Here is a 27,709-nt window from a genome sequence, read left to right on the forward strand (position 1 = left end):
GAAAAAAAGAGATGGACAGCATGTAAAGTAGCAGAGGGATGAACAACAGTACTAACAAAGTAATAAAAGACAAACAAGATGGAAAGAGGAATTGTGTGATGACCAGCTAAAGCAGGAGACTACTGCTTACCATTTATCAGAAGTGTCAGTTAAACTAATCTGCATCCTCACGAACAAAAAATTTGATGATACACAGTGTAATGTTGTCATATCAAGAATATCTGTAATCACTTGAACTGAAATTTTAAGAAGGGTTGAAATGTTTTTGCCTATACTTCGCAAAAGACTGAAGAGATAAAAAACTTTTGTAAGTAAGCAAATATATATATAATGATTTCTTTTGATAAAAGACATGTCCCTGTAGGTGTTGTGATAAGGCATTGAGCGTTAGCATGTGATGTTATCTGCGCTTATCCACTGGCAGCCTTTATTTGGGTTTAAAATATGTTTGCTCATGCTAATGCATTGCTAACTAACCAAACACCAAATAATACAATTTCACGTACCTTTAATGTGTAAGTTTTGGTTTCAGAGCGCTCACTGCATACTTTCAGCAACTCTGTTACAGCCCTGGTAGCATACAAAACTATAAAAGTACATGCATGATTAGTATAGTCATCAGCTTAACTCCATTTTTGAAAAAAAAAGCCGTAAATGAGTCCTTATAGTATGTACAAAAAAATTAGAAATGAGTCTTTGGTGTGTACAGAGAGTACAGAGAGCTATAAAATCACAAGACAAAGAAGCCACTAATATGTGATCAGCTGCAATGTAACAAGAACGAGAAATTACCTGATGTTGATACCAGGGTTACTTTCAGGCCCCATCATAGTGAAAGTCTTGCCAGAACCTGTTTGTCCATATGCCATGAGACAAACATTATACCCATCCACACATGACGTGATGATGGGATTTGTGTCCTTAAATATCTGAAAGATATTTTATTAATAATGACAATCAAAACTCAAGACACAGATACCGAACATAATGAAAACTTCTAACAGATATACTGAGACAAAGACACTGAACTATTGAAGCACAAATACTGAGATAAAGATCATAAAAATTGAGACAAAGACGCTGAAAACATAAGAGGTAACAATACTGAACACCTGAGACACATAGTAGATTCCATACCTCCCTGGGTTATCATACTCTTTCCCTACCCGCCTACAAACCACCCCATTAAACCACCTAACCCCTTACTCTCCTACACACATGTCTCACCTCTTCTTGAGTTGCCTCAGATGTAAACACTTTGTCAAAGCTGAATATCTTTTTGGCATTGTCATTGGTTACCATAATGTCCTGCTCAGATGGGAATTTTCAAACAGCTTTTACACCTATCGTCTTTTCCTTGGCCGGCAGAAAACTCGAATGTTGCCACGCAGTTCTTGCAGCTGGAGAACAAAATATCCGGAATGGGCAATAAGCATTACCAAAATTCTAAGATAGTTGTAAAAAAGAAATCACAGAAATTATAATAATTTTGAAGAAATGAAAGAATTGATTGATTATAAATGAATTAATTGATTATAAATGAAAGAATTGATTGTTTGATACCTGGGATGAACACGTGTTATAAACGATGTGGGAATAAAGATTAATGTATTACAATCTGAACATTAAAGTATGAATACGGAGATTTTTCAACAGCATTTACTGACAATATGAAGACTATAAATGGTTGCAAGACCTGCCTACAGCACAAACTAAAACACTAGTTCTCAGAAATGCTTCATGTCAGTTTTAGATTCAGTTCTGAATTTGTTCTGATAAAGCCCTTCTGTTATCTGTGAATCTATTCACTGTGCATCATTCTGACCTGATTGTAAAGCAGGCGGCGCTGCAGAGCCTCTCTCTGATAAAGAGCCCGTATTTCTTCAAGTTCTTGAGCAGACCCAACATCACATGTCTTGATGTCTTCCATACTGCGTTTGGTCTGTTGATAAAGATAGAGATGATCTTATTAAAAACTAATTGCCTAACATGGGAAAGGCAAGCTTGGTATCAACAATGGAAACTATGGTTTTGCTGGATGTAAAAAGTCAGAAAAATTTCTCACAGGTTAATATACACAATGCAAGCATGCACAAATCATGTGTGGAGTTTTGGAGGGATGAGGATATTCAATACAAACGAGATTAATTATAACTATTGTTTTTTAAATGTGAATGAGTATTTGTATATGTGTGTGCATATGCATATCAAGCAGGTGTGAAAGGACTCGTGTAAGAGAAGGCACAGATCTTTCTAGAAGAGCAGCTGGCCTTATATATTTTGAAAAGCTGCCATTATATATTGGGATTTACTATAATCCACAAGACCATTATGAGTTGGAGTACATAAAACGAAGGGGAAGTTTTGTTCTGGCAGGGGTAAAAGTGAGTGAGATATGTGTTTGAAGATATCCACAGCTGATGCTGTTTCAGTATGTCACTCTATCACCTCCCACAGATGAGGCACTGAATTATATAGTGTTTTTCCAAAGCAATCTACAGAAATGGCTATGTGACATCAAGTCCCCAGAGGTGGCAAAAAAATTGTATTCTACAAATCATAAGACTCATGGAGGCATACTTAATGAGTTTTTATTTGCAAGTGACTTTTTGTTTCAAATCATGTGCCAAGAGTATGCTGGTTTTGGGGTCTAATGTTTGTTAAGGATATTTTACATTTGGGGTAATTGAGTCAACCAGATTATTCCTGTAATGTATTGATCATATTGTGATGTTTGATGATATTTGGTGCTATTCATTGTGTAATAATAAATTTAAAAAAGGACCTGTAAAGGCCAAATTCTTGTGTTTGTGAGAAAGAACGTGCCAATGCCATGCTGCATACACAAGTGAAGAGTGGCTTGTACATGTATCATGACAGGTCAACTTCATATTTATTAATGAGTATGGAGAAATATCTAAAATATTGGTCTTGCTTGTACCTCTTCAAGGAGCTGTCTGAGAGTGTCCACTTGTGAGGTCACATTGATGCGCAGCAGTGCGTGGGTCTCATGGAGTTTCTTGACAGATGAAGTCAGTTTCTCCACTTGCTTAGGATCCAATATTTCTTCAAACTTCTGTTTCTTGCTCACCTGTTAATGGAAAAGCACACCATGCCTCATGAGTAAGTCTAGCTGCTATATTAAGATAAAGAATAATCAAAATAAAGTTAGACAGATAATAAAACTTCCTGCAAGTATAAAGAAAAGGGAAATTGTATGTGCTTCTAAAGCCAGAGATTCACATGCTAGGTGATTTGATACTTGTGTAACCTGGCAAACTTCCCTTAATTTAACTGTTGAGCAAGTACCTAACTCCTCAGAGGGTTGGGTGAAGGTAAGGTAGAGAGAGGAGGGGTGGCACCGCCCTTAGAAAATGCTGGCACTGAGAAAAGGGTGATTTCCAACTGCTTGCTACTCAGTGAGTTAAAGACTAGGAAATCTTATCTTTTGCAAAGAATAAAGGATCACCAAAAAGAAAGAAGAATCTTTACCCAGCTGCCCATTCAACCATCATTCTCTCCACACACCATAGAAACATTAAGAATTAAGTTAATGGGTAAGAGACATTTTTTTTTTACCTGTGGTGTCTTCGGCCGAGCTGACTTGGGACGAGATGTCTGCATGGCCTCCATCTGAGTTTGGGCAATCTTTGCACCTGCCACTAGCTTGCTATAATTTTCCTGCAGATCTGCTAACTGCCAGTTGAAGTATATCATGTAGTTAACAGTTATTTGCTTAACTGTTTGCATTGAGTTAAGAGTGAAGTTTGCCATTTAATTCACTGCATGTGAATGTCTACATGTATCTGAGTGAGTGCGTGAGTAAGTAAGTGAATAAGTGAGGGAATGAGCTAGTGCATGAGCAAGTGAGTGATTTAAATATTTTTTAAGATGTAAATATATCTATAAGCAAATAATTTACCTCAATTATTTAATTTACAAAACAATACAAAACTTTCACCTGTTTTTCAACTGCTATTTTTTGTTTCTTTTCGTCCTGTAACATCATCTCCTGTAAAGTAAATGAAAGTTCTTAAGCGATCATGTTCATCAAAAAATATAGCAGCAAAGTCTAGTATTGCAGTTTAAATTGGTATTAGGTGTGAGCTTTCAATGGTATATGAAAAATAAAAAAAGATTTAAAGTTATAACTATAGAGAGAAGAAGAAGAAATACTTAGATAAACATCAAAGAACAGCATTTGTGACACAAAGGGAAATGTTGAAGGTTAGAATCGGCCTTGCCATATATATATATTTTGAAAGTCATGAAAAAAGATGTGAGAAAGCTTACCAGACTCTTCACTCTTTGCTTCAAAGCTTCTAGCTGGTTCTCACTTTCGTTCATGGCCTTTGCTTCGTTAGAAGACTTTGGTGGAACCAACCACTCTGCAAAAGATTAAGTGATTGAATGTAGACTGACAAAATAAAATGTGTTGCATAGTTCACTGAAGCATATAGGCTTAGAGAATATTAAGAGGGAAGTGGTATCCTTGCTTTCTATTGCAAGGACAACAATAACACACACACACATTTGTGCATAGGCGCAAGCAATTCCACTAGTTTAATTAATTCCAATTTAAACACCTATTGTTCAGGGGTAATTAACTGCAATTATTTATTAAGTTTTTGCATTAATTTACCATCTCCCTGAAGACAGAGATAAGTTCCAATACATTCATCTGGATTGTAGTTGCACACGCGCAGCATGGCAAGAATATCAGCAGGATCTCTGCAGTCTGGTAAAGCTCTCTGAAATTACATAATTTGTGAAAATAAAATCAGAAATTTCATAACTTTTCAAAAACATTCAAAACAAATCTAATACTTATCCATGCAAACTGATGCAGTTGCACTTAAATAATTCTGAAAAAAACCCTATCAAATTTATGTTTAATGCTTCTGTTAAAAAAAAAAAGTCTTTATATTCTTAACTCAAAAAATGTCACATATATTGGTAACCACACAGTGGATATTTAATCTCTAAAGCAGCGGTTCTCAACCTTTTACTTGTGACGCCCCCCTGACGAACAAAGGTACGTCCGCGCGCCCCGCTTAGCCAGCAATGTAAGCTAATTTCACTAATACCGGTATGAGAAACTTTTAAAAAAATGACCACCTTCGCGCCCCCCTTGCAAGCACGTGGTTGAAAACCGCTGCTCTAAAGTGTCTTAGTACTTAAGGAAATGCAAAGTACCTCCACATGCTGCACCATGTTCTGAATAAGAGGGTGATGAAGCTCCCAGCCAATAGGTAGCCGCATCCAGTTGCCAGAAAACTTATCAAAGAAAAAATGGACATAGCGACGTTCCTGCAACCACAATAGCATGGGTAATGAATGGTAGATTTCAGACAAATCATAGGGGATAACCATTAAAGGCTTATAATTTCACATTACCCGTCATGTTTATTTGTTTACAATGGAAAAATTCAATTACACATTTTCTATTAACACTAGACAGATTGCACAGATGCTGAGGAGTGAGAAGGAGGAAAACAATCAACCCAGTCCACCTATGACTACAGAAACAAACCAAAGACACGTAGCTTGAAAAACTCAAGAGCATAGCTGCTTGCTCCTGAATGGGAAAGATTCTTGAGGTAAAATGTTCAGTCACCATTCAGATGTTTCACTAATTAACTGTAATCTGCCAGTTTCTACCAAAAATTACTGGTCTTGTAGTGAGGAATCCTGGACAGATATTTTAAACATGGTACCAACCTCCATAAGGTAGGTGTCTACTCGTCCCCTCTTTGGATGCCTAAGAATTCCTTCACGGTCGTCCCGACGATGAGATGAGCGAGAACCGTTGCCCCCTTGTTGGTAGGTTGAATTCTGAACCTTTTTAATAAAAAAAAATCAAAAACCTTACAAGCAAACTTGGAATGATTAGTTTAAATTCACAAAAATTAGTCAGCGTTCTAAAGAGTGACTCTTGTGACAATTCACCACACTTCATTAGCAGTAAAAAAATTGTCACGCTGATATAAACTATAATAGCTAAGGCAGTTGTAACCGTGGGTACTTTACATCTAGCCAAGCTGTAATTGGATACTTTATATCTAACCAGTTATGATAATTGATTTGCATGGCTGTCTTGTTTAGAAGTGATTCTTGTATGAGGCAGAACAACGCACATCAAGTAATAAAATCCACAGGAGTGATTTTCCCCACCACCCCGAATAAATTGTGTAACTCAGTAAGAAACACACCTCTTCAAATCAGAGCAACCTTGCAACATAAAATCTTTGAAGCACTGGCATGCCTATAATGAGGTCATATGCACAATGTGGTAACTGAATGCAGATTATTTATAATTATAGTCAATGCTAATAGCTAGCATATGCACTGGGAGCATATGCTAATTAGGCATTTTCTTATATGAGATACTAGAAAAAATGCCACCACTTTCAGTACACTATATGAAAATAATCACGATTAGAGAGGCTAACTAGATAGCTTTGTGTAACATATTTTTGTAAATAAGGCTGATTGGTTTCACTACTCACATAATTCTCCTGGATCTGATCTTCATCCAGTGGGCGCAGTGTCCCTTCCTTATACCAGCGTTCTGGAAATGCCTGCCACTCCTTTTGAACACAGCAAAAGGACACAATTGGCTGAGTTGACACACCCTCATCCCACCAAAGACAAGACTGGCTTAAATGACATCCCGCCAAAAGAAACAGGCTAACAGACAGACAGGCAGCCAGGCCTACAGACAGACTAACCGTTTTGACAGATAGACCTGTAGATTTCTACCTGGGAAATAATTCTTTCTTATAAATACAGGAAAACATATGTAAGTGTGATCATGTTGTGAATGAGTGGTGTGAGCAAAGAATTTTGATTCTGTTATCAAAGATTGATGCTAACCAGGGCCGTGCTTAGGGGCAGGCGGACGAGGCATCTGCCTGGGGCCCCGCGCTTCAAGGGGCCCCGCGCTTGTGATTGATATGTGACTTTAGATCCCAACTAAAACCGTGTGATCGTGGCGTGAGGGCCCCGCACATGCCCTTTGCCTCGGGCCCCGCGGGGGCTAAGAACTGGCCTGATGCTAACATTGTATGATTTCACAAAACAGCACCCACAAGCATGTGTGCCTAAAATAGGCCTGTGGTTAAATGCTTGCTTCTTCTGGAATGTTACTTTCTATTTAATACCAACTCAAAAATAATATCTACATGCTTAAGCAATTGCTCTTTCTAGATTGTTTTCATTTAATAGCAAGTGTTAAAGTGGTGCCTGCTTACTGAATGTTCTAATCTATTATTAGATAAATTAGCAGCATACCTGTATCTCTAGCACTGTCTGGCTGTGTCAGGCATAAAATGATTAAAATTCACTTCATACAATTTAACTCATTTGAAGATAATTAATTTTCTATGCTTTTCAAAATTTCAAAATTTGTAACAATTCAGACTCTTGATTCTTTTCCTGTGTCTTGATAGAGAACATTTTAAACCATAAATTTCCAATTGAAGAAAAAAAAAACCAAACATGCACCTGAGAATGCCAGCTGTCCAGGTAGTATCGTTTACCATTCCTGTAGGCACAGATGAATTCTTTTCCTTCTCTGTTTGTGAAGGTTTCAAATACTACTTGGTCAGGCTGCAACTGTTCATAGATTGTTAAACTAATTAATCAAACTGAAGTAATAACATATAACAATAATTATTATTATATTTTATATGGATGTTACAAAACTTATATCTGAGCAATTTTCCAGAAAAGAAATCAAAATGAAAAAAAAACAACTTTTTAACTTGCATCGTTCTTTTCTCTTATATACAAATATCTTTGCACGTAGGTTGTCATGGTAGGTGAATTAGAAATATAATCAAGTTACATGCTGCACTACACCATTCCACATCTAAAATATGACAGTGACATTATCTCTGGAACAAGTAAAACAAAGCTACTATTTGAATGAAAGTGATTGCTCTGCACACTTATCAGATCGCCCTTCTATAAAAAAAAAAAATTCAAAAACCTTTCTGTTTAAACACATGCATAGGAATTGGAAAAAAAAATCACAACAGGGCTTATTTTTCTAACTTGAGATAAATAAAAAAAATACGAATTTTTAGGACCGCAGTTTCAGTGACATACTTACCAATATAGTGTTTCATCAAAGGAAAGCATAAAAGAGCACATTAAATACAAGTTAGTAACGAAGTATTATGGAATTAATATTATTTATTAGTATTATGGTCAGCAACATTGATGAGATCATTGTCAAGACCATGATTTCTGTTTATTCTGTCACATTGATTTAAAAAAAAAACATCATTGGTCATAGAAATCATTTCTCCATCTTGGTTTCAGTTTTTTCAGTTTTTGAAAAATATTAGCCGCCATTAAAATGGCTGAAGTAGTTTGTCTATTACTGCATCCATCATAGGACACTAACTTGGACAATAGGTTCTATCTGCTACATTCTTCAGCTGACAATCTGACTTAGTATGCTCAGTCTGAAATTATCTTCAGCGTAAACATCTCACATACTGCACAAAATCTGGTCAGCATCCCATCTAACAGGCCTCTCTTATCAATGTAAAACAAAGGAAAGGTAAAGAAATAGAATCCCACAGCTTAGTCACCGCAGGGATATTGACTGTGATTCGTTGTGTTTAGGGCATGGCATGTGGAAGACAAACTCACCCTTTTCCTTCTGCCACCTTGACCATAAGGCAAATACAAAACCTGGTATCCATTTCTACTAAGCACCTGCTAAGTGGGCAAGGTACAGGGGTGAAGCCTGAGCTGGCCTTAAACCAGCCATCTACTCCTAAGGTGAGCCCACAGACTAACAGGGTAGAGAGCCTACCATGATAGGAACAACCAAAGCTAAAATAGAAAAGCTGTGAAGAATAGATGGTTTATCTCTGGTTTAGCCCTCATCAGACTGTCTTACAATGAAAGTAGAAGTTTCCTGACCCCTGAGGTGTTGTTAGCCTGAGGTTGTCGTTGTCCTCCATTACTGGCATCTCTGTGTGACCGGCCACTGTGTCTAGAGGCCCCGTGCACTAGTGAGTCACTTCCATGGCCCTGTCGCCCAGTGTCATGTCGCTGCTGCTGATCATGATAAGCAGCCATTCTGCGGTGATGCTCCACGGCTGCTTGCTGTCGAGTGGCAGGGTCAGCTTTCCGCTGAGCTTCTGAGCGGAGATCATGTCTTGAATGGTTGCTGCTGTTCTGAACCTATCACATTATGTAGATAAATTATTCAGGTGGCAGGTTGTGTTCCGTTTTTGCTGTGCTAGAGCTTTTTATTGCTACACTCTTCATGTGTATATGTATGTGTTATGAGTGTGTGTGTGTGTGTGTTGTATGAGTGTGTAGTGTGTGTTTGTGCATGCATACACATGTGTGTGATTGAACGGGCAAATTTGTGTATATGAATTTTAGAGAGGATTAATCTGTGCACATATGTGTGTGTGTGTGCAATGTAGATATTCTAATTGCTCCTTATATGTTTACCTGAATTTGTAAAGCATAGTGAACCTAGCTTTTGACCAGGGCATGGTACTCAACATCTTCTTTATTGTTATAGCAAACAAAGAAATTTTAGTTTTCATTGTATCAAAGCAAGACCAGTATGATTAAAATACTTCCGAGTCTGAGAAGTAAAACAAACAAACAAACCAAAACAAAAAAATTCCAGACATAATGAAAAGTCAAAACTGATCCATTTTTACTATAGTAAGATGGTTTGGACATGTCATTCGACATGGGGACATACCTAAGACAGCTTTGCACGGTTCTGTTAAGGGCAAGAGACACATCAGAAAGCAGAAAAAAGTTGTGGTTGGGTAGCGAGAAAGAGTGGACTAGCATTTCACTCGGTGAGTTGAACAGCATCGCGATAAATCGAAGCCAGTGGCAGCACTTCCTTAACTGGAATCTCAGGCATTATGTTCGCCTACGATGAGGTGGAATCCCACGGCACCGAGAGCTTCAAACTGTAAAGTAACAATGAAACCTCATCTCTACAGTCAGGTAGAGAAAGCGCTAAGTAAAACAAGGCAGCAACTGATATCATTTTTAATCTCTCTCCACGGCTTTATCACGACGACACATGTTTCTTCTTCCTTACTTTCCTGCTCTCACAGGAAGCAGTTCTGCTACTTGTACTCACGATAGTGCAAAATTGTCGTGACTCTCATTGCGCCAAGTACCCACAGTTCCGGCTGATCAGAGAAAAGGTCTCTGGCGTTGGTAAGAAAGTTGAAGACGAGTAGAGTGCTGGCACATGACGTGAAATCCCAAAGTTGTTTGTTCCCTTACTTCAACTTATTATTGCCCTTCGCCAACTCCATCAGTGCATAGCGACGACAGTGCTTACTGTTGTCGATGTTTAGTAGCACGGATACCTGGCCCACTCCTCCTTTTTCAGCCGTCTCTGGGACCGTCCTTGGCGGAAGAAAGTTGAAGACGGGCGACTGTTGAAACAAGTGCTCCGGCACTGAGAACAGACCCAGAGAAATGGCTTGCAAAGTTTTGTTAACAGCGCCCTTACTTCAACTTCTTAGTTCACACCAATTCCATACAACCAGGTATGCCATTGGACAAACACAAACAATCAACATTCTTCGACCAGTCCTCAACTAGCCAGTGCAAACATGAAGACCACAAGAAGATCACATCGCACTTGGCCAGTGACTAGCCTTCACCCCGATACAGGTAGTGGGTTTGGAGAAGAAAAACTGATTTTCTCCCCGCGACATGTTGGTAAGATTTTGTGGTGTTTTGTGTATTCAGATGAATATTTAAAGAACTTTCTTGCAATATTTCCAATAGGAGAAAAATATGAAGACAGATTTGTTTTGGTCTCTTTGTCTCGTATTGTTCTTATTTGTATGGCTTTTTCTTCACTCAGCAATCAATTATTCTTTTGTGCGTTTGATGCTATTTATAGACACTTCATCTTGGCTGGTAAGGAGCCTGCACACTGATTTTGCTTTCCGTGAACAAGTACGAAGTGGACTTTGTGTGGATTAGCACAAAGCATTGCCTGATCCGGTAACATGCATGATCAATGCCTAGCAACCACACGCGCCTCTCAATACCCTATACAAGCAGGCTGTACTTGTTATATACACAACCTTGTGTGCATGTGACTGATGACAGAACTATATTTCTTTTCGCTATATTCTACATCATATTTTTCAAAGGCAACGCTTGCTATTGTTAAAAAAATATAATGGAGCAATGATGTTGATTACTTCAGCATTTTAGAAGAAAACATGTCGCTGCCAGAAGCGCTCATAAGTTGACTGGTAGACAGCAATCACAGATCACACAAAAAAGGCATCGAAGACTTACAAAATATACGTGCTCCAATCCAACCACAAAGACAATGATGATGATGATTGATTGATCGATGGATTGTTGATTGATTGATGACTGATGATGATGCAAAACTACTTTAGAAATGTTAGTACTTTCGCGTCCGAACCCTTCTTTCCTTCTCTTAGCCATGAGAAACTTCACTCATTTACCTCTCTCACTAACAACAAAAGTGCTCGAGGTTAGACAAAATTAACCATGCGTGCACTGACCTGTACTTCCTGAAAGTTGTTGCCTTGGCGGCGGGGAGTAGGGGTCACAGCCCCGTGCGTGGATTGGTTAACTGAGGCTCGACTCGGAGACGGAGACTGTGGTGTGGCCGAGGCCCCGTTTCCCATTCTTCAAGTTGTCCTGAAGTGTCACACACACACACACACAAAAACAAAATAAAACTTTAATAAAACATTCTTAATTTCGTTTTCAATGCTCACATCAATCAGCTCTGCGTTTTTCTATCTCTCACCCCTTCGCACTTACCGTGACCTTATCTCCGGCCCCTTGTACCGTAAATTACCAGTATATAATGTATGTTTACAATTCTACAGACTTGAAACTCAACTTCTGCATGTGTAATGCTTGGGTGTTCTGTCCTTAGACCTTTCTTTAAAAAAAAACAAAGAAAAGAAGAAGAAAAAAATCCACTGACCAAGGCCGGGGCCCCTTGACAGCCGCGGGCCCGGGTACACCAGACCCCCCTGTCCCCCCCTCTCGTCAGGCCTGTTTATTCCTCCCCCAACCTCCTAAATTTTACAGCATTTTTCCATCTGCTTTTTTACTGTGAACAAGGTCGATTAACTTCATTCTTGTAATGCTCCTAACACCAAAACGTTGTCAAAGTTAATTTATAATCCATATTCTGACTTAATAGTTTCACTTCTATATCACAATAACATCTTCCACTCACATCAACCTGATCCAGAATGCTTATGCCTTAATCACATTAAAGGTTGTTTAGTCAGTCACAGAAGATCAATTTACTCGAGTCCCCTGCAGCCCGACATTCCACCCGTGATTTTATTTTTCAGACGTGCGACAGGGAGGTAAACATCAACAGATGCACCTGTACAACGGCCACCCTCCCGCAGCTGCTGCAATTATCGCCAATCAATTATTGAAATGTGAGCGGTCTGGGCTGAGGTTAACACGAGGTCATTATGATACACCACTGAATGTTAGTGGGAAACAACAAGTGAGATTTCGTGACTACAAGAAGTGAAGAGAAAGTCCATACAGGCGAAACAAAGGGAAAATACTTTTTTTTATTTTTAAAACCTTCTGTCTATATCGCGATTTCTGTATTCTCTCTTTCTGTATCTCCGTCCCTGTGTGCAATATTGTTTACGACGGGTATCTATATCGTCCTGTATATTGTCCTGATCTCTGTAATCATATGAACCATTTTTTAAAAATACTAACACAACACCCAGAATCTCAGTTAAACGTCTACTGGACTGCAAATGGTTTTTTTATGACTTGCAAGAGCTCAATTCAAGCTATAATTTTCCCAGATTGGGACGAATGACCCCATTCCGTTCTCGAGATACAAGCTTACAAACATCACTGTGCAGAAAGAGAGGTGGATACGTTTATGCTGTCATGGCTACAGCCAATGGGAAAACTGGGATCACATTATCAGGCGTAACTGTGGACAAAGCTGACGTCACGAGTATGGAATTGGAAACGGTCAGAGGTTGGAGCAAAGAATGGCATTGTGGCTTTTATGTTATAAAGTTTTTTCCGACATTCTATGAACAAAGAAGTAAACTAAAGCAGATTTTTTTACCGAAGAGCTTGAACTATAACAAGGTAAACACAAAACCATAACTAATCATCACTAAGCAACTCCAGAAGCGTTACATCCTGTAGTTCTGATAAATCTCGTTGTATTGGCAACATGCTGTCAATCAAATCTGGACTTCTCTGGTGGACCACAGTTCCAATGTCTAAAACCTTCCACTGCCACCATCATCACTACCACCATCACCACCATCACTGATTTCGTGATTTTCACACACAACTTTCGCAGACTCGGTCAAATGTTCAATGACATTTTTAAAAGTTTGTTCCTTTGTTTTCCGCTTCGATTCTCTTTTCTGCGTCGTCCATGTACACACCAGGTAAAAGGCGCTGAGGCTGACATTACAGACATCGATCTTCCCTGTCTGCAGCTCAGTGTCACACACTAGCATCACGTGACATCGTCTGTGAGTTCCTCGGCCTACTTGCCAGACACTTGTGTTTCTCAAATTACGATAGAACCCTTAAATATCATCAAAATCCTTCAAACCTTTTGACCGAAGAGGCACGGTTTACCAGCGGTTCTGTACTCAACAGTTTTGAAGAACTATGAGAAATTTTAGCGGTTTTATCGAAAATTGAAAAAAATACCGTCTTGCAGCTTATAATTTTACCTTAAAAAATGAGGTGACCAAGACAATCATTACAGAAATGAAGAGTTCTCGAGTTTTTTTATTATTTTTTTTTTTTTTTTTAATGTTGGCTCTTGCAGAAAGTTTTGTCTTCAGGTTTGACACAACCTACATAATTATTGTTTCTCAGGGGTCACGAGGTTCCATCGGGATCAAATGGACACCAGAAATGGTGGAAAGAAAATGATGGAACAAAAAACACGTTTTTCCCGTTTGAGTTCAGAGTTTCATCGCGCCACTGATTCCACTGATGTCGCCATTGTCCATCAGATGAGACCGCCATGTTAGACTTTATCAACTCTCTTGTTAGTCACGTGTTGTTAACTTTGTTATACAAACAAAAGTGAACCAAAATAGCTAAAGTGAAAAGAGACAAGTGTTTACTCACGATCGATCAAAACAAACGAGTGCGGCATTACATCTGATGGCTGGAATCTAGTTCTGCAGTGGAACTAACTACTGATTACAAAAACCTAGTAAAATATCAGAGATAACAGGCAGTAAATGTTTGTCACAGCTCTGCACTAAATACATAAAGCAACAGAAGGTGAATGTTTGTGTGTGTGTGTGTGTGAATATCTATATGTGCGGGTGCAGGTATGTGTAAATAATACTGATAATATAAAGCGTATTATCCCGTGTTGTGACCAGCTCAATATGCGCTCTTACAGGATTACAACATTCATCAAAGCACATTTAAGATGACATTATTGTTTCTTGTACAGTTGATTGTCGATCAGTTTATAGCTTATTGTGTGCAACGAGTCTAAATATGGGAAAATGTGTTTTACAGATTGATTAATATTCTCCATCATCAATCATCATCAATCATCATCATCATTTTTGTAAAGCAGTATATTTTAGTGTAGTTTATATTTGAATGTCGGAATATGCATTGATCGGTTTTTTTAAAGATTTGCACGAAACACTCGGACAGAAAGCAGCCGGGGTCGCATCTTCGCAGTACAGTAGCTTCTAATCCATCTCTCCACAAACTCTATATATGGCTAATTTTATTAACAGTTAAATAAGCTGGGTAGCTTTATTTATCATTCCAAACTGCACTTTAGACATGCCCGCCTTTAGCCGATTGTTGTGCCCTCATGTAAATTAAACTAAGCGAGGAATGCTTTTTTTCCCCTCGCTCAAGCATTGATATCCTACATACGCCACATTACTTCCAACAGCGTCCATTTTTCATTTTATAACGGTGACATGCATCAAAAAACGTGTAGTTTCTTTTTTTTTTTTTAACAGACAACGAGCAGCGAATGTGTGAATATAATACATTAACAGTAACTTTTGTACTCGGTGGTCGAGTCCTCTGAAGCCAACGGTCTAATCGACTCGTGGCCGTGTTCGACAGTCCACGTGAAATGAATTATCAGAATCAGTCTATGGCATCGGTAAACAGATAATGTGGAATAAATCAAGTTAGAAGAGATTTTATTAATGATTTGTGTGTGTAAAACATTTCCGTGTCGCTGAAGTAACGTTTTTTTCACGCACGCACACAGACACAGGTAGTGACAGAGAGACGAAGAGAATGAATACACGAAAAACTCAATTCATATCTATGCATCCCTGCTGTAAATGAGATAAAGCTATGTATGTTATTAATTATTAGTTAATGGCTTATTCTCTAATGTACGCTCGGAAAGTCTTTTTTTTTCTTATAAATCGCGTGTCCAAAGAAAAACAAAAATCATGGGAACGCAAGAGTGTCAAGCGTGTTTGTGCTCGACTTCAGGTACTTGTTAATTAAATAATTAATATCAGTTACATTACCTTCGAAAGGTTGTTTACTGTGGATACTTGGCAATAGTCTCTAGAGCTGCTGCTTGTTCCTCACTCATCGCCTCTGCGTGGCAACCGCACGTACAGCACGGAGCTCATTCCGCATGACTGACGACTGCATCCTGTCGCCCACCCACAGAAATCCGCTGAAGTGAGAGTCCTGGCTCTGAAACCACCACGGGTGCAACCAGATCGGGGTGTGCTGATCAGCAAATCGACGATGTTGGAGCTGAACCAGCCGAGCCAGTCTTTCCGCGGTTAGAAAGGCGTCGGTCTTGAGTGTTGGTACTGTCACGTGACACGGAGCAGGTCATCGACGCGCGGTCACCGGCAGACCCAGTGGTCCCTGCGGAAGAGAGTGTCGATTTCTAGGCGACAGGTTTGCAAACAGATCGACCGGAGGACAGAGAGACTGGGTGGTCAGGAAGCCCTCTACTATCGGAATTTACTGCACCCTAAGCAGCAGTCAGAAGGAAAATAAAGCTCTGAAATCAGGAGAAAAAGAAATTGAGGCTTGCTCATAAATTCTAAAAACTCACTCATTGTCAATACGTCCAGAGTTCCCCCCTTCTCTCTCTCTCTCAACACTCGATAGTAAATTTGACAGCACAATTTATAACACCTTCTGGTCAGAAATCAGTGGACTGCTTCAAACTGAACCACAGCCGTCTTCTTGTTATCAAAGTAAGGTGTTCTAAAATTTTGAATTTAATAAGTCCCTCAACAAATCAGTTGGATTCGTGGAATCGATTTACTAACATTACATCTGGTATGCTGCAGAAAAGTATATTTTATGATGCAGACTATTAACTATTCGCCTTTCATTTTTCTAGTGTAAAAGACCCTTCATCCCCTCCGACATTAATTGTTTTGTTCTTCGGTCCTTAATCATCCTTTTTTTTTCTCTCATTGCCCCGTCCACCTTCTATTCTTCAGCCTTTCTTTCATGATGGTACGGGTTGGCAAGGTTAAACCTTTTATTATTTTGTGATGGCGGTATGAAATAGCCAGTTCACTTGGACTACAATTCACCCGACAGTGCAAACAAGGGTCTCTGAAATGACAGGAGAAAAAAGGTACAACGTTCGATTTTGTTATGCGATGTTTGCACACTCTGGGCAGGTCATTCCTTCTGCTTCGTTTGCAAGCCTTGGTTCGACTGGCTGTCTGTGTGGCTGATACAAGCAAAACTCGTAGCCGTTAGTCCTCATGAACTATTTCCGAACGTGAACTTACACAGACCTTGCATTCAAAGCCAAGATCGTGAGTGAAGCCAGATAAGGAGATTCAATATGGTGTCTCTGTGGGTGTGTGTCATGAGGTAACCTTGGAGGGGAGGTAACATCACCGACAGTTGAGGTCTAGTGTGGCTTGTTGAAAAGCCAGAGACTACTTGTGCAAGAAAGGGGGGGCGTGTGTGCCACTAAGAAAGGTGTTATATGGCTTTATTTTTCAAGGGAAAGATTGAAAGCCTGGTTTGGCTTGGCGTGGGGTGACGAGGTCGCTGAGGTCACGCTTCCGTAGGTTCCCAACATTTTCACCTTCACTGAGACCATTATAATAATAATAATAATAATAATAATAATAATAATAATAATAAATAATAATAATAATAATAATAATAATAATAATAATAAGACGAACAGCAGCAGCAGCAACAACAACAACAACAACAACAACAACAACAACAAATCAGCCGCCGGGAGAGCAGTTGTCGCTCTCTGATGTGGTTTGCAAATTGAGCAGTGACGATGGACAATCGAACGAGCACTTCGATGAGAAAAGTCATCGGCAGTCGTGACAGTCCACTGAAGAACTGCTCACCACAAGCGTGGATCCGCAAGGGAGAGACTGGCAGCACGGTAACAGCTCTTACACCTGAGAGCTAAGTTGGTGTAGTCATGCGAGCGAATGGTACCTCAAATATCACTGTAATATTGGAAGAACGATTAATACGAATAGTACGGAGGCACCGTCTACATGAGCTACATTGTTTTATGTATGTATTTGTCTCTCTGTCTTTCTTTCTTTCTTTCTGTCTGTCTGTCTGTCTGTCTGTCTGTCTGTCTGTCTGTCTGTCTGTCTGTCTGTCTGTCTGTCTGTCTGTCTGTCTGTCTGTCTGTCTGTCTGTTCCTTTTCTTCTTGTAACATTCTGAAAGGAACTCCACAGGTCTTAAAAAGTCTGCCGGTGCACTGGAGACACCGTATCCGAAGATACCTGTCCTTCATCTGTGTGTCGGCAGGCCATGTGTCTGCTCTTAAGTTTTGATGGATTGGACATTTATGGAGGAAGTGAGCTACTATTTAGGAACCTGTGCCTTAGAGGCACACGGCGGACTTTCCAATGTGGAACTCGGTGTAGATATGATGTTTCAGTTTCGAGTGACCTGTCCTCAAATGGCCGCCTCGCCTTCTTTCTCTAGACTGCAGTTCGGGTCTTGGCTGCTTCACCAGGGTTGCTGCCGAAGCCATCTTTTTTTTTTTTTTTTTTATCTGGGCTTTGATTATCATCTGAGCCTCAGCAAAGCTGACCTGAAGGGTTGGATCTTAAGCTAGCCTTCCTCCCTCCTTTGACAGTCTGTAAGCTGTTTTCAGTGCAATTGTAGCAGGCTGCTTTGGGTTGATGTGAAGACCTTCAACTCATTCCCCATGCCCCACCAGCTGTTTGAGACAACTGTAAAGATTGATAAGGCAACTAAGTTGTTGTGGATCGTATCTGTCGTGACAAACCATCTGGGCAGCAGTCCGCAGATCCTTGGCCTCAGCCTTATTTTATTGAATACCTGCCTGTCAGGATCTCATTCTGTTTCAGCGTCCCTGAGCTGGATTGTGATCCCTGCTCTTCATTTCTGGTAGTGTTTCTCTGCTCTTATAACACACAGACACAAAATCATCCGGCTCTTTCGATGAAGTTAATGGAGGGCCAGGGTCGTTTCTCTGCTGGATTGAATTCTTTTCATGAACTGAGATGGATATTTGTCGCAGTTCTGATTTACATGTTGTAAATGCGTTGTTTCTCGTGTGATGAAAGCAGAACAGAGCAGTCGATACTCGGGCCATCGTAGATCAAATCCTCAGGAGATTGCTTGTATCCGCACGACCACCAAGCAAAATGTAAATGTAAAATATTAAAACACACTATTGTCTGATGCCGATGGAAATCCGTTTTGAAGAAACCGTTAATGGCGGTCGATATAAAAGACTGGCAGTTGATGGGAAATTTGAGAACCGTGGAGAGACAATAAAAGCCAAACGCTCCAGCAAATAATAAGACTTCATCAAAATGCCAAATTCAATACAATGGCACCAAATTACACCGAGTCAAAACAGGAAGGACAAATCTGTCAGGCAAAGGGACACCACTTTACCGTCTTATGCATTACAAAGCATTGGTGTCCTGTTTGTACTCTGTGTCCTCCCTACATTATCACAGACCTCCTACAGTTTGGAAGCACTTTTTTTTCTCTTGCTTTCTCATCTCTCTTGGAAGAAAGAAGAAAAGCGTTGCCAAAACTTTAGTAAATCTTAAATAATGCAAGAACACAGACTATGAATGTGTCCATGCTTGAGACTGTTTATAGATGAACACAAATGGCGGGTCTAAAGCAGTGTGCTATAACCTCCCGTCCACCATGCGATGAGGATTAGGGTCTTGGGTTAAAATCATGGGTTCACATGACTAATAGTTTTTTTTCCCCCAGAATGTTACATGGTTTTCTCCCCTCTCATTGCCTCTTTATCCACCAGTTTAGTATAGTCCTTGTTAGTCCCCTTAGTTGGGCCAATGTGGGTGCTGCCTGTGGGTCTTACTGCAGAAGGATAATGCTCGGGAGTTCCAGATGGGCTGTAGGCTGTTGAAAAAATCCCTGGCCTTGTTGATGCGGCTTTTGATGTCATCGTCCGCTCCACCAAAAAGCTCCCCAGAAACACAAAGCGATCTGTTTCCAGGATGTTCTCTTCTTGTAGTTGGATTGGAACTGATCCTACGCTTTGCGAGATTCTAAGCAGTTTTACTTTGCCTTTACAATCCCTTGAATGTGAAAAGTTCACTGCAGTATGCTGGATGTTTTGAGCTGCAAATGGCGTTTCAGATTGCGCTCTTTGAAAACTGCGATGTCTTCTCGGCAAATTAAACAAATAGCTTTATCTCCAACATCTGTGAAAAAAATATCATTTTGTCCACTCGTTGATGAATTTTCAACACTCGCTATCCACCCGTCACGTTGAACTGCCACGGTACTAACTTACCTTTTGTGCTAGCAGACACTGAGCGACTGAACTTTTAATAATAATATTATCGGACTGCTTGGGGGAGATTGGGGGTGGGAGTCAGGGTGGAGGAACCCAAACATGCTATGGCAGTAACGTGTTGATCTCTATCCAATGACACAAATCGTATCAAAACCACCGATAAGCGGTGTCGGACTCTGTTGACACAAAATGAATAGTCGTGGTGCGTCACATGTTTCGTCGCCGCTCTCTCACGACTACAGCAAACACGCAAGCGCGATGTTATTTGTGACTTTGGTGTTTGACAACGTGCTGGCGACTTCTAATGACAATAAATGAACCTAAAGGTTTTAAAAGAAACTAGTGCACATTTTGGCAGAGGGGTAAGTCCAAAGACCTCCTAGCCGTACTTTGCCCACCCCTTTATTAGAGTCACTTTCCTATCAAAATAAACCAGCCGTAAACAGTCGATCAAATAAAAAATTGAGAGAAGAGATAAACCCTTCACTTGAATACTTTGAAATAATTTAAAATTGATAAACGTTGGCGGATCACATTATTCTTCCTAAACAACTCTATTGGAAACCAGCAAAGCCCCGAGAGTTCAGTCTCGCAGGTCATAACAGTGCGGAGAAGTCGCCAACAGCGACACATTAAATATTAAGGTTTTACAAGAGCCAGTGGACATAAACTGGTTAGACCAGGCAGGACGAGGAAGGCTGGACAAAACATCTGCACACTCAACCACTTGAGAACTCAAACTCACTACTGGGTGAAAAAGAAATCTGAGGGAAGTTCAGAGGAGAGTAGTGCGCCCTTCACTTACAGCCAGACGGTTACAACTGGTTCGTATTTAGCCTCTCATCGTCTACCCATATAAATGAGTACCTTATTTTTATTTATTATTTTTGGTGAATTAAACAAACAGCAGATATACGCACATAGTCTCTCACCCAATCACTCTCCCGAGCTCACTCACTGATCACATTCACTCACACACACCCCCCCCCAACCACCGCCACCAACCTCAATAAAACAAATAAAAAAAGACATAAGAGAATAACATAAAAAATAGAACAGAGAATGAAAAAACCATCCCACAAAATCAAGCAAAGAAACTAAGAACAATAAAAAATATCGACAAAGTCCTTTTACCACGAAGATCGAGAGCAAAACACTGGAGCAATAAAGGCATCGAAATTAAAAATAGAAGGAAATAAAATCCTTGCAGGCATGTTTTCACATAACACAAGAGAATAACCCTGAGCGTAAAATATTTAACAGTTGTATTGTTAACAACAAATCGCTAAAAAATTAAGCCTCCATTCATGCTAGACAACAGCTCAGTAAACTTCACCGCCACTAGCAACAACAACAATAATACGCAATAATAGTAATAACAATTTTCGTGGCACCGACCAAATAATCAAGCAAACAAAAGGAGAGCATGAGTTGTATTTGTTGACGCACACGATCTGGTAAAAAAAATAGAAATCAGCAAGGAAAACAGAAATAAAGAAAGGAATGGAGAATGAAATATAGAAAAGAGAAGAAATAAAAGAAGAATAGAAAAAGTAATCAAAAAAGGAAGAATTAACGAAGGAAGAATGAAAGAAAGAAGAGAACAGGACTACATCTAGGGTGTACATGTTCCTTCGGAGTTATAATACTCATTATTTTTTTTATTCTTTGCTTTTGTTTGTCAACCATTCGCATACAGCGGTAAACATTTTTCTGAATCGATGAAATTAAAGGCATTGGAGTGAAGCGAGCACTTTGAAATGAATTTGAGGAAAGCATGAAATATTCCATTATAGATTCCAGTTACTGTATTGTTCATTTTCTACTGCTCTTACGCGCGCGCGCGCGCGCACACACACAGACACAGGCACGTACGCACACACACAATAAATAAAAATAAAGAGGGTGGAGATGCCCAGCGAGCGTGAGTGTCACAGAATGAGAGGAAGAGGAGAGAGAAAGAGAGAGGCAAGCCCTAGAGAATGAAGGAAGAGAGAACGAGACTTACGAGGGCAGCTTTCTGCTCGAAACGTCCTGCACCTGCTGCGAACCACGAGCTGTGAAGCTCGATCAGGTATATCGAGAATTCAAGTGTTTCACTAGTTCACTGACGTGACCCATCAATAAGACTGATTTGATTGAAGCAGCAGATCGAAGATTGACAATAAATCACATTTTGAACATTAAGCGCATATAAATTAATCCGGAAGAAGCCAGGTATCCTGGCTATAGTTATAAATACAAAAACACTCATGTAACTAAATAGTGCACACTTACTTATAGTGCTCATGATCGACCCATAACCGTCGAAATAATGTTTTTTAATTAAAAATTTTGATTGTAAATGGATTTTCAGTCGCGAAAGAATTTGACAAGTGTATAAAGAATTACTAAAATGACTTCTGGTGACAGTCAAAGAAGGTCAACCATACTCTTTGTGACAGTGGTGACAAGATGGGGAAATAAGGGTGTGTACTTGATCGATGGTTCTAAAATCACCCACTATAGCTAAATATCGATTTTAGAATGCGTCTATGATATATAAGAACTTCTAAATGTAATCTTTCAAAGACACTAAGTACAGTAGAATTGCCTAAACGTGACCTGGAAATGGTGCGGGGGTTGGGGGCGATTAGGAAACCTGTGACATCAACTTCAGGGAAATTGCTTTGATCGGCAAACCGTCGCCAACGTGCAAAAACTTAATCCCATGAGACTGCCACTCGACCGTTTCCACGATACAGCAAAGAGATTTGTAACTGGTCGTTGTATATCTCACCCCCTCTTCTCATCTTCAAAAAAAAAAAAAGTTTAAAGGTGGAAGAGGGGGGGGGGGAGAATTAAAGGGATATACATGTACCCGAAATATTCGCGACGCAAGACATTGAACTGCATGTGCTCCACTTTGTGAGTTCTATGAAAGGCCTCCCCCGCCCCACTCCTCTAACTTACCTCATTGCCTTGCCGTAGGTAGATGGAGTTTCATTTCTTCTTGAACTTCAAGTATTACTGCACCCTTTACACCCCGCACCTTCAAGCTTGGAAGGGATCAATAAACAACCCCGGGTCCACATTGTCTGCTGCTACTAGGTACGCGTAATGGCGGGTGAGTAGATAAACTGGAATGTTGTATTACGGAAAGCAATATTAAATTCTAAGAAATTTCACCAGCAGAAAAATAGAATAATAATCTATTAAAAAATAAGCAATTATTTTAAGACTTTATTAAATTTTATTTATTTTATTTAGTTCCATTTGAAAAATTTTCTTTTTTAAAAAACCGGATCCCATTAAGTGACCAATCGACCTTTGCCCCCTTTAATCAGCTGATGAGGAGAAGGTGGTGTGGCCCTCGTGAATAACATGACCGAGCGGTCACCCAATCAGCGGAACGCGAAGATCGTGTGATCACTTTGGTAGAGTTGTTTAGTTTTTTTTAAGCCGGTAACGTGCGTAATATATTTGTTTTTCTCGGTTAAACTGAATGACCGATATTAAGACATATTTGTAAGAGTAAGTTATTGCAGATGAATTTGCACTGTTGACTGTTAGAGCACAAGGACAGTGACTCACTGAGTACAGTGGCATTGTTTAGAAATTAGAGCCGACAGCCCAACACAGACCCTGAGTATTAATTAAAGTTTGTTGTGTGTAGCTGCCTAGTACACACCCTAGCAGCATCGGAAACCATAAGCTCAAGGGGTCCACCAAGTTTGTCTTGATCCGACTGTGATACAGGGGGTCAATCTATCGCAATGCTTGACTCATGGGGCATGGCGCTGCCAGCGCATGCGCACATAAGCCAAGCTCACGCTCGCCGAGCGAAACCAGAGTGCGGGAGATCAACCCCACATATAGGGTCGTGACCCTACAATGGCAATGACCTTTTTGCCATGGCGTGCTACATACGACCGGCCGCCATTTTCAAATTTGTGAGTCTATACTTTTCCCAACAGAAAAGCTTCTCAAGCGGTCAATTTCTATACTGATACATGTTTCGACGCTTCGATAACAGTTACGTATAATTTTTATACTCTATATTAACATAGTTATTGAGATTTTAACTACAGAAATGTCCAAATTTAATGCAGAATATCATTCTAACAGAAGAAAGATTAAGAGTACACATTAACGCAATAAATGCACAAGTTTTCCAGACAGAGGTAGAATTCGTGCTCAGCAGTTCTGAACGCTTGTATTTGATAATTCTTAGCCGTTAGCAATGGAGAGAATTTGGAGCTGTCAGAATTTCCTCAAATTGCGATTACGAAAGGAACGTAACAGAGCTTCGACAGTTCCGTCTGTTTACTGGTACGATAGCGTTAAAATGCCAGGTTTCTTCGGGCAGTATAATATTTTTTTCTCTTATTTATTGTGGGTTTGTTTTTTTTGTCTTGCAAGTCCTGGCTGTGTGTGAACTATGCTGATTATTAGGCTCATAACCTTTCATGTTTATTTGTTCAAGAAGCAGTGTTTGTATGGTAAAGGATTTTTGGTGTAAAATGTACTTGCTTTGTCACATATTGCTGATAATGTTGACAGATTTGGTCCTTTGGACTCTTAACTCTGCCTCTCAATTTTATAACTTTAGGCTAGCTTAAACGACTTTTTCAAACACCAAACTTTCCACTGCAGCAGCTAATTAAGAATATTTGTCAAGAGCAGCATAAGGATTGTGTTCCCAGTGGTGAACCAAAAAAAAAAACTTATATAGATAGCCCATTGACAACTGATTATGACTGGAAGTATCATTTCAGACAACTTTAATGGTCTTTTTCAACAACAAATCATAATAACTGCATAATGGTCAATAATTTATTTTACTGTTATTCTAGATAGCTGGCTGCTGGCATTTTAAGATGAAAGTGGTCACAGGGTGTGCACAATCTATTGAACCAGATGCAAGCTTCATTAATTAGAGCTATAAAGCTGATCCTCATGTCCTATGCTTCCATTCTCCTGCACAAGTCATTAAGTAAGTGCAATTTACTTTTTGATTCATAATATTCATAATCCTTGTGCAGAAAGAAAATTTATGAAGCATGGTGACCATTAATGGTCAAAATGACTTCTATGTTATTGTGTGCTGCAGATTTAAGGAAGGAGAAAAGATAATACCTGAACTGTTTGAACACAGTCATTACACCACAGATAGTGTAGCTTTTGTTGTGATGCTGCACTATAAGAGTGTGTTATTATTATACTTTTGATCTTGATTTGTGAAATCTTATTTGCCTTCTATATTTATTTCCATGCAGGTAACTACCAAGAATCTAGCTGAATCTGCAAGGGACAAAAATGTCGGAGGTGGAGAGTGATGACAAAAATGCTCCCACTCAACCAAAAAGATACAGATAACTCGATTAGATTTCGGTCTGTTTTCATTTCCTCTGCTTAATTTTAGGGAATTTTTTTTGGTGGACATCATGTAGGGACACAAGGCTGTGTCTTCTTTCTGGTAAAATAGCATACAGTGATAAACAAGTTTTGTACAATAACAATAAAATGTCTTTAAAAAAATGTTAACAACCTATCAGCAGCTGACAGTTTTAAATGTACTAAGCTGAAAAAAGTTTATGCAAATGTATCATTTGACACAGGGATGCACAGCTAACAGCGAAGGAGAGAAGGATGCCGAGGAATCACTATTGCTGACCATTCAGTTATGCAGCAATGTCCACCACCATTGCCATACTCTTTGCCACTAGTGGTTGGCACCATCGCAAGGGTGTCCCCAAGTAGCAGCTTTCAAAAAAGGACTGTTTCACCTTTGCCTTCACACCCCAGATGCCTTCCGATTCCATTGTCTGGTTTTCAGCCTGCCAGCATAAAGACCCATAACCCCTTGGAAGGTAATTTAAAGCCATTTTGTTTATAATCATTTTAGCTTTTTTTTCTTCTTACCCTTGGCCAAGAGTTATGAACAGTGCTTTTATGAGTTAAACTGGAAGTGGAAAATCCCAGCCTTTTGCCATAGTGAAAAAATTTGAAACAAATATGGATCACATATCAAATAGATATGACAAATGGTAAAGAGTAACCAAAATAAATGGTATTTTCCAGGCATTGTGAACTATAGCAAAGCTAGCAAAGATCAGTATTTTACGTGTTTTCTGCTATTGTGTTCTTAGGTTAGAACTAAACTAGAGAAAGTTGGATGCAACAACTGTCTCTTCTGGAAGAGATGAAGAATGATACAAACAACCTTAAAAGGATGTTTACATGGATGGAGGAACAAGAACAGGAAAGGCAAATGACACGGGAAATCTGCCAGAGGGTTCCAGTCTCCCTTAACAATCAGCAGAAGATGTAGAGAGTCTTGAGGGAGATATGAAGACAGACCCATAAAAAGGGACATGCTTGGTATGTGCTTTATTCTGATTTGTTAGTAGGAGGAGTCAAATCTTTTTTATCTGATTCCCTTTAAAGGTTTCCATACCATACCATTCATTGTATAAAACTAATGACATGTTTGCAGTACTAAAAAGTAATAAAGGCATTGTTATGTGGCATTGATTAGAGCAATAGTAATTTTCTGTACCCACTTTTGCTGGTTGTATGAAACTTCTGAATTGTTGCTGTCTTTTTTTTTTTGGGGGGGGGGTGTCTTTAAATATACTAGTTGTCATAACAGGTATTATAATGTTGCCCACTGCAATTTTTTTTTAAATGATGTGTATTTATTTTTGTCTGTTTTCAGGAATGCCATTCGGTGATGCGTCGGGCTTCACATTAAAGCATGTAGTGAGGGGCATTCTATCTGTGCTATTTTCAACTGAGTTGGCCTGATCTTACAACTTCAATGGGACTCAAGAACCACCCCTTCATTTTACAAACAGTTCAGGGTAAGGATTTAAATATTTGACTCTGTGTGTGTGTGTGTGTGTATACGGTACATTAATACATGCCTGTCATAAAATAGGACTGTTTGGATTGTTTCTTTATCTTTTAGTTATGAACCTTAACCTTTGACTCTGCTAGGTGCAGACAAGAATTTTCATGAGTCATAAAAAAAAAAAAACATGACAGGAAGATAAATCAGGCCTGGAGAACTGTCCCTACCTCATTTTATTGTGATTGAATTACATTGCCAAAATAAAATATGGACACATGTTTACGCAATTTCTAGTGACTGTAGTCCTTTAATCAGCTCGTTAACACTGTGTAGAAAGGAATTAAAATGACAGTTTATAGACATCTTTACAGTTCCCATGTATTGGGATTGTTTTTGAAATTAGAATTTCCAGAGTTTTTCTGCCTATAGAAATTCTAACTGAAATTCAAATGCAGTTCCACTTGTAGTTCCTTTCTGTTTATAACACTTTAAATTTTTATGCCACTTTACATATCAGTATAATTTGCTTGTACCTCTTTTTGTTTCACATTATATTCTGGATTTTAGGGTCAGTAACCTACAATTAAGTGATTACTTTTTTATGCAGACCTCATATTCTTATATTTGTTCTATTTTTAGATGCTGCAAGAAAAAGTTATCCTGAAGCTACGGATGCTGACTTGCATGCATCAACTTGGTTAGCTGGTGCTAGGGATCAGAGAATGGCAGAAGGGAAAGGGCTGAGCACAGCCTATACATCAGTTAATTGTTCTGGGGTGGTGGACAAGTAAAGCTGTGCAACTTTCTACCTACAGTTGTAAAATTCTTGTACATAAACCTGCATATACTAAATCTGGATTTATATAATATATAAAACTGTGCTGTGATTATTATTTACTCTAACCCATTAATTTATCAATGAGGATATTTTCACCCGATCCAATAAGAGATGTGTTGTGGTAAATTCAGAATCATTTATATGTTTACAGTTCTTTTCTAATACCTTCTAAAATTCTTGAACATAATTGTGTTTCAAACATGTGTT

At 39.3% G+C, this 27,709-nt stretch overlaps 1 protein-coding gene across 1 annotated transcript in view; it reads right to left on the reverse strand.

Moving 5' to 3' along the window:
- The window catches only part of LOC112571860 (kinesin-like protein klp-3), a 29,642-nt gene extending 6,719 nt beyond the window's left edge, over positions 1-22,923 (reverse strand). Inside the window, 18 exon segments of the mRNA XM_025251204.1 lie at positions 507-570; positions 793-929; positions 1,228-1,326; positions 1,328-1,354; positions 1,356-1,400; positions 1,826-1,942; positions 2,942-3,091; positions 3,580-3,696; positions 3,962-4,012; positions 4,294-4,388; positions 4,643-4,751; positions 5,197-5,310; positions 5,722-5,841; positions 6,510-6,590; positions 7,507-7,617; positions 8,941-9,204; positions 11,565-11,703; positions 22,782-22,923. Of these exon segments, the coding sequence (XP_025106989.1) occupies positions 507-570; positions 793-929; positions 1,228-1,326; positions 1,328-1,354; positions 1,356-1,400; positions 1,826-1,942; positions 2,942-3,091; positions 3,580-3,696; positions 3,962-4,012; positions 4,294-4,388; positions 4,643-4,751; positions 5,197-5,310; positions 5,722-5,841; positions 6,510-6,590; positions 7,507-7,617; positions 8,941-9,204; positions 11,565-11,690 (1,827 nt within the window). The 5' untranslated portion in view covers positions 11,691-11,703; positions 22,782-22,923.
- Positions 22,924-27,709: the final 4,786 nt, after the last annotated feature.

Source organism: Pomacea canaliculata, linkage group LG9 (assembly GCF_003073045.1).
Source record: "Pomacea canaliculata isolate SZHN2017 linkage group LG9, ASM307304v1, whole genome shotgun sequence".
Taxonomy (NCBI): Eukaryota; Metazoa; Mollusca; class Gastropoda; order Architaenioglossa; family Ampullariidae; genus Pomacea; species Pomacea canaliculata.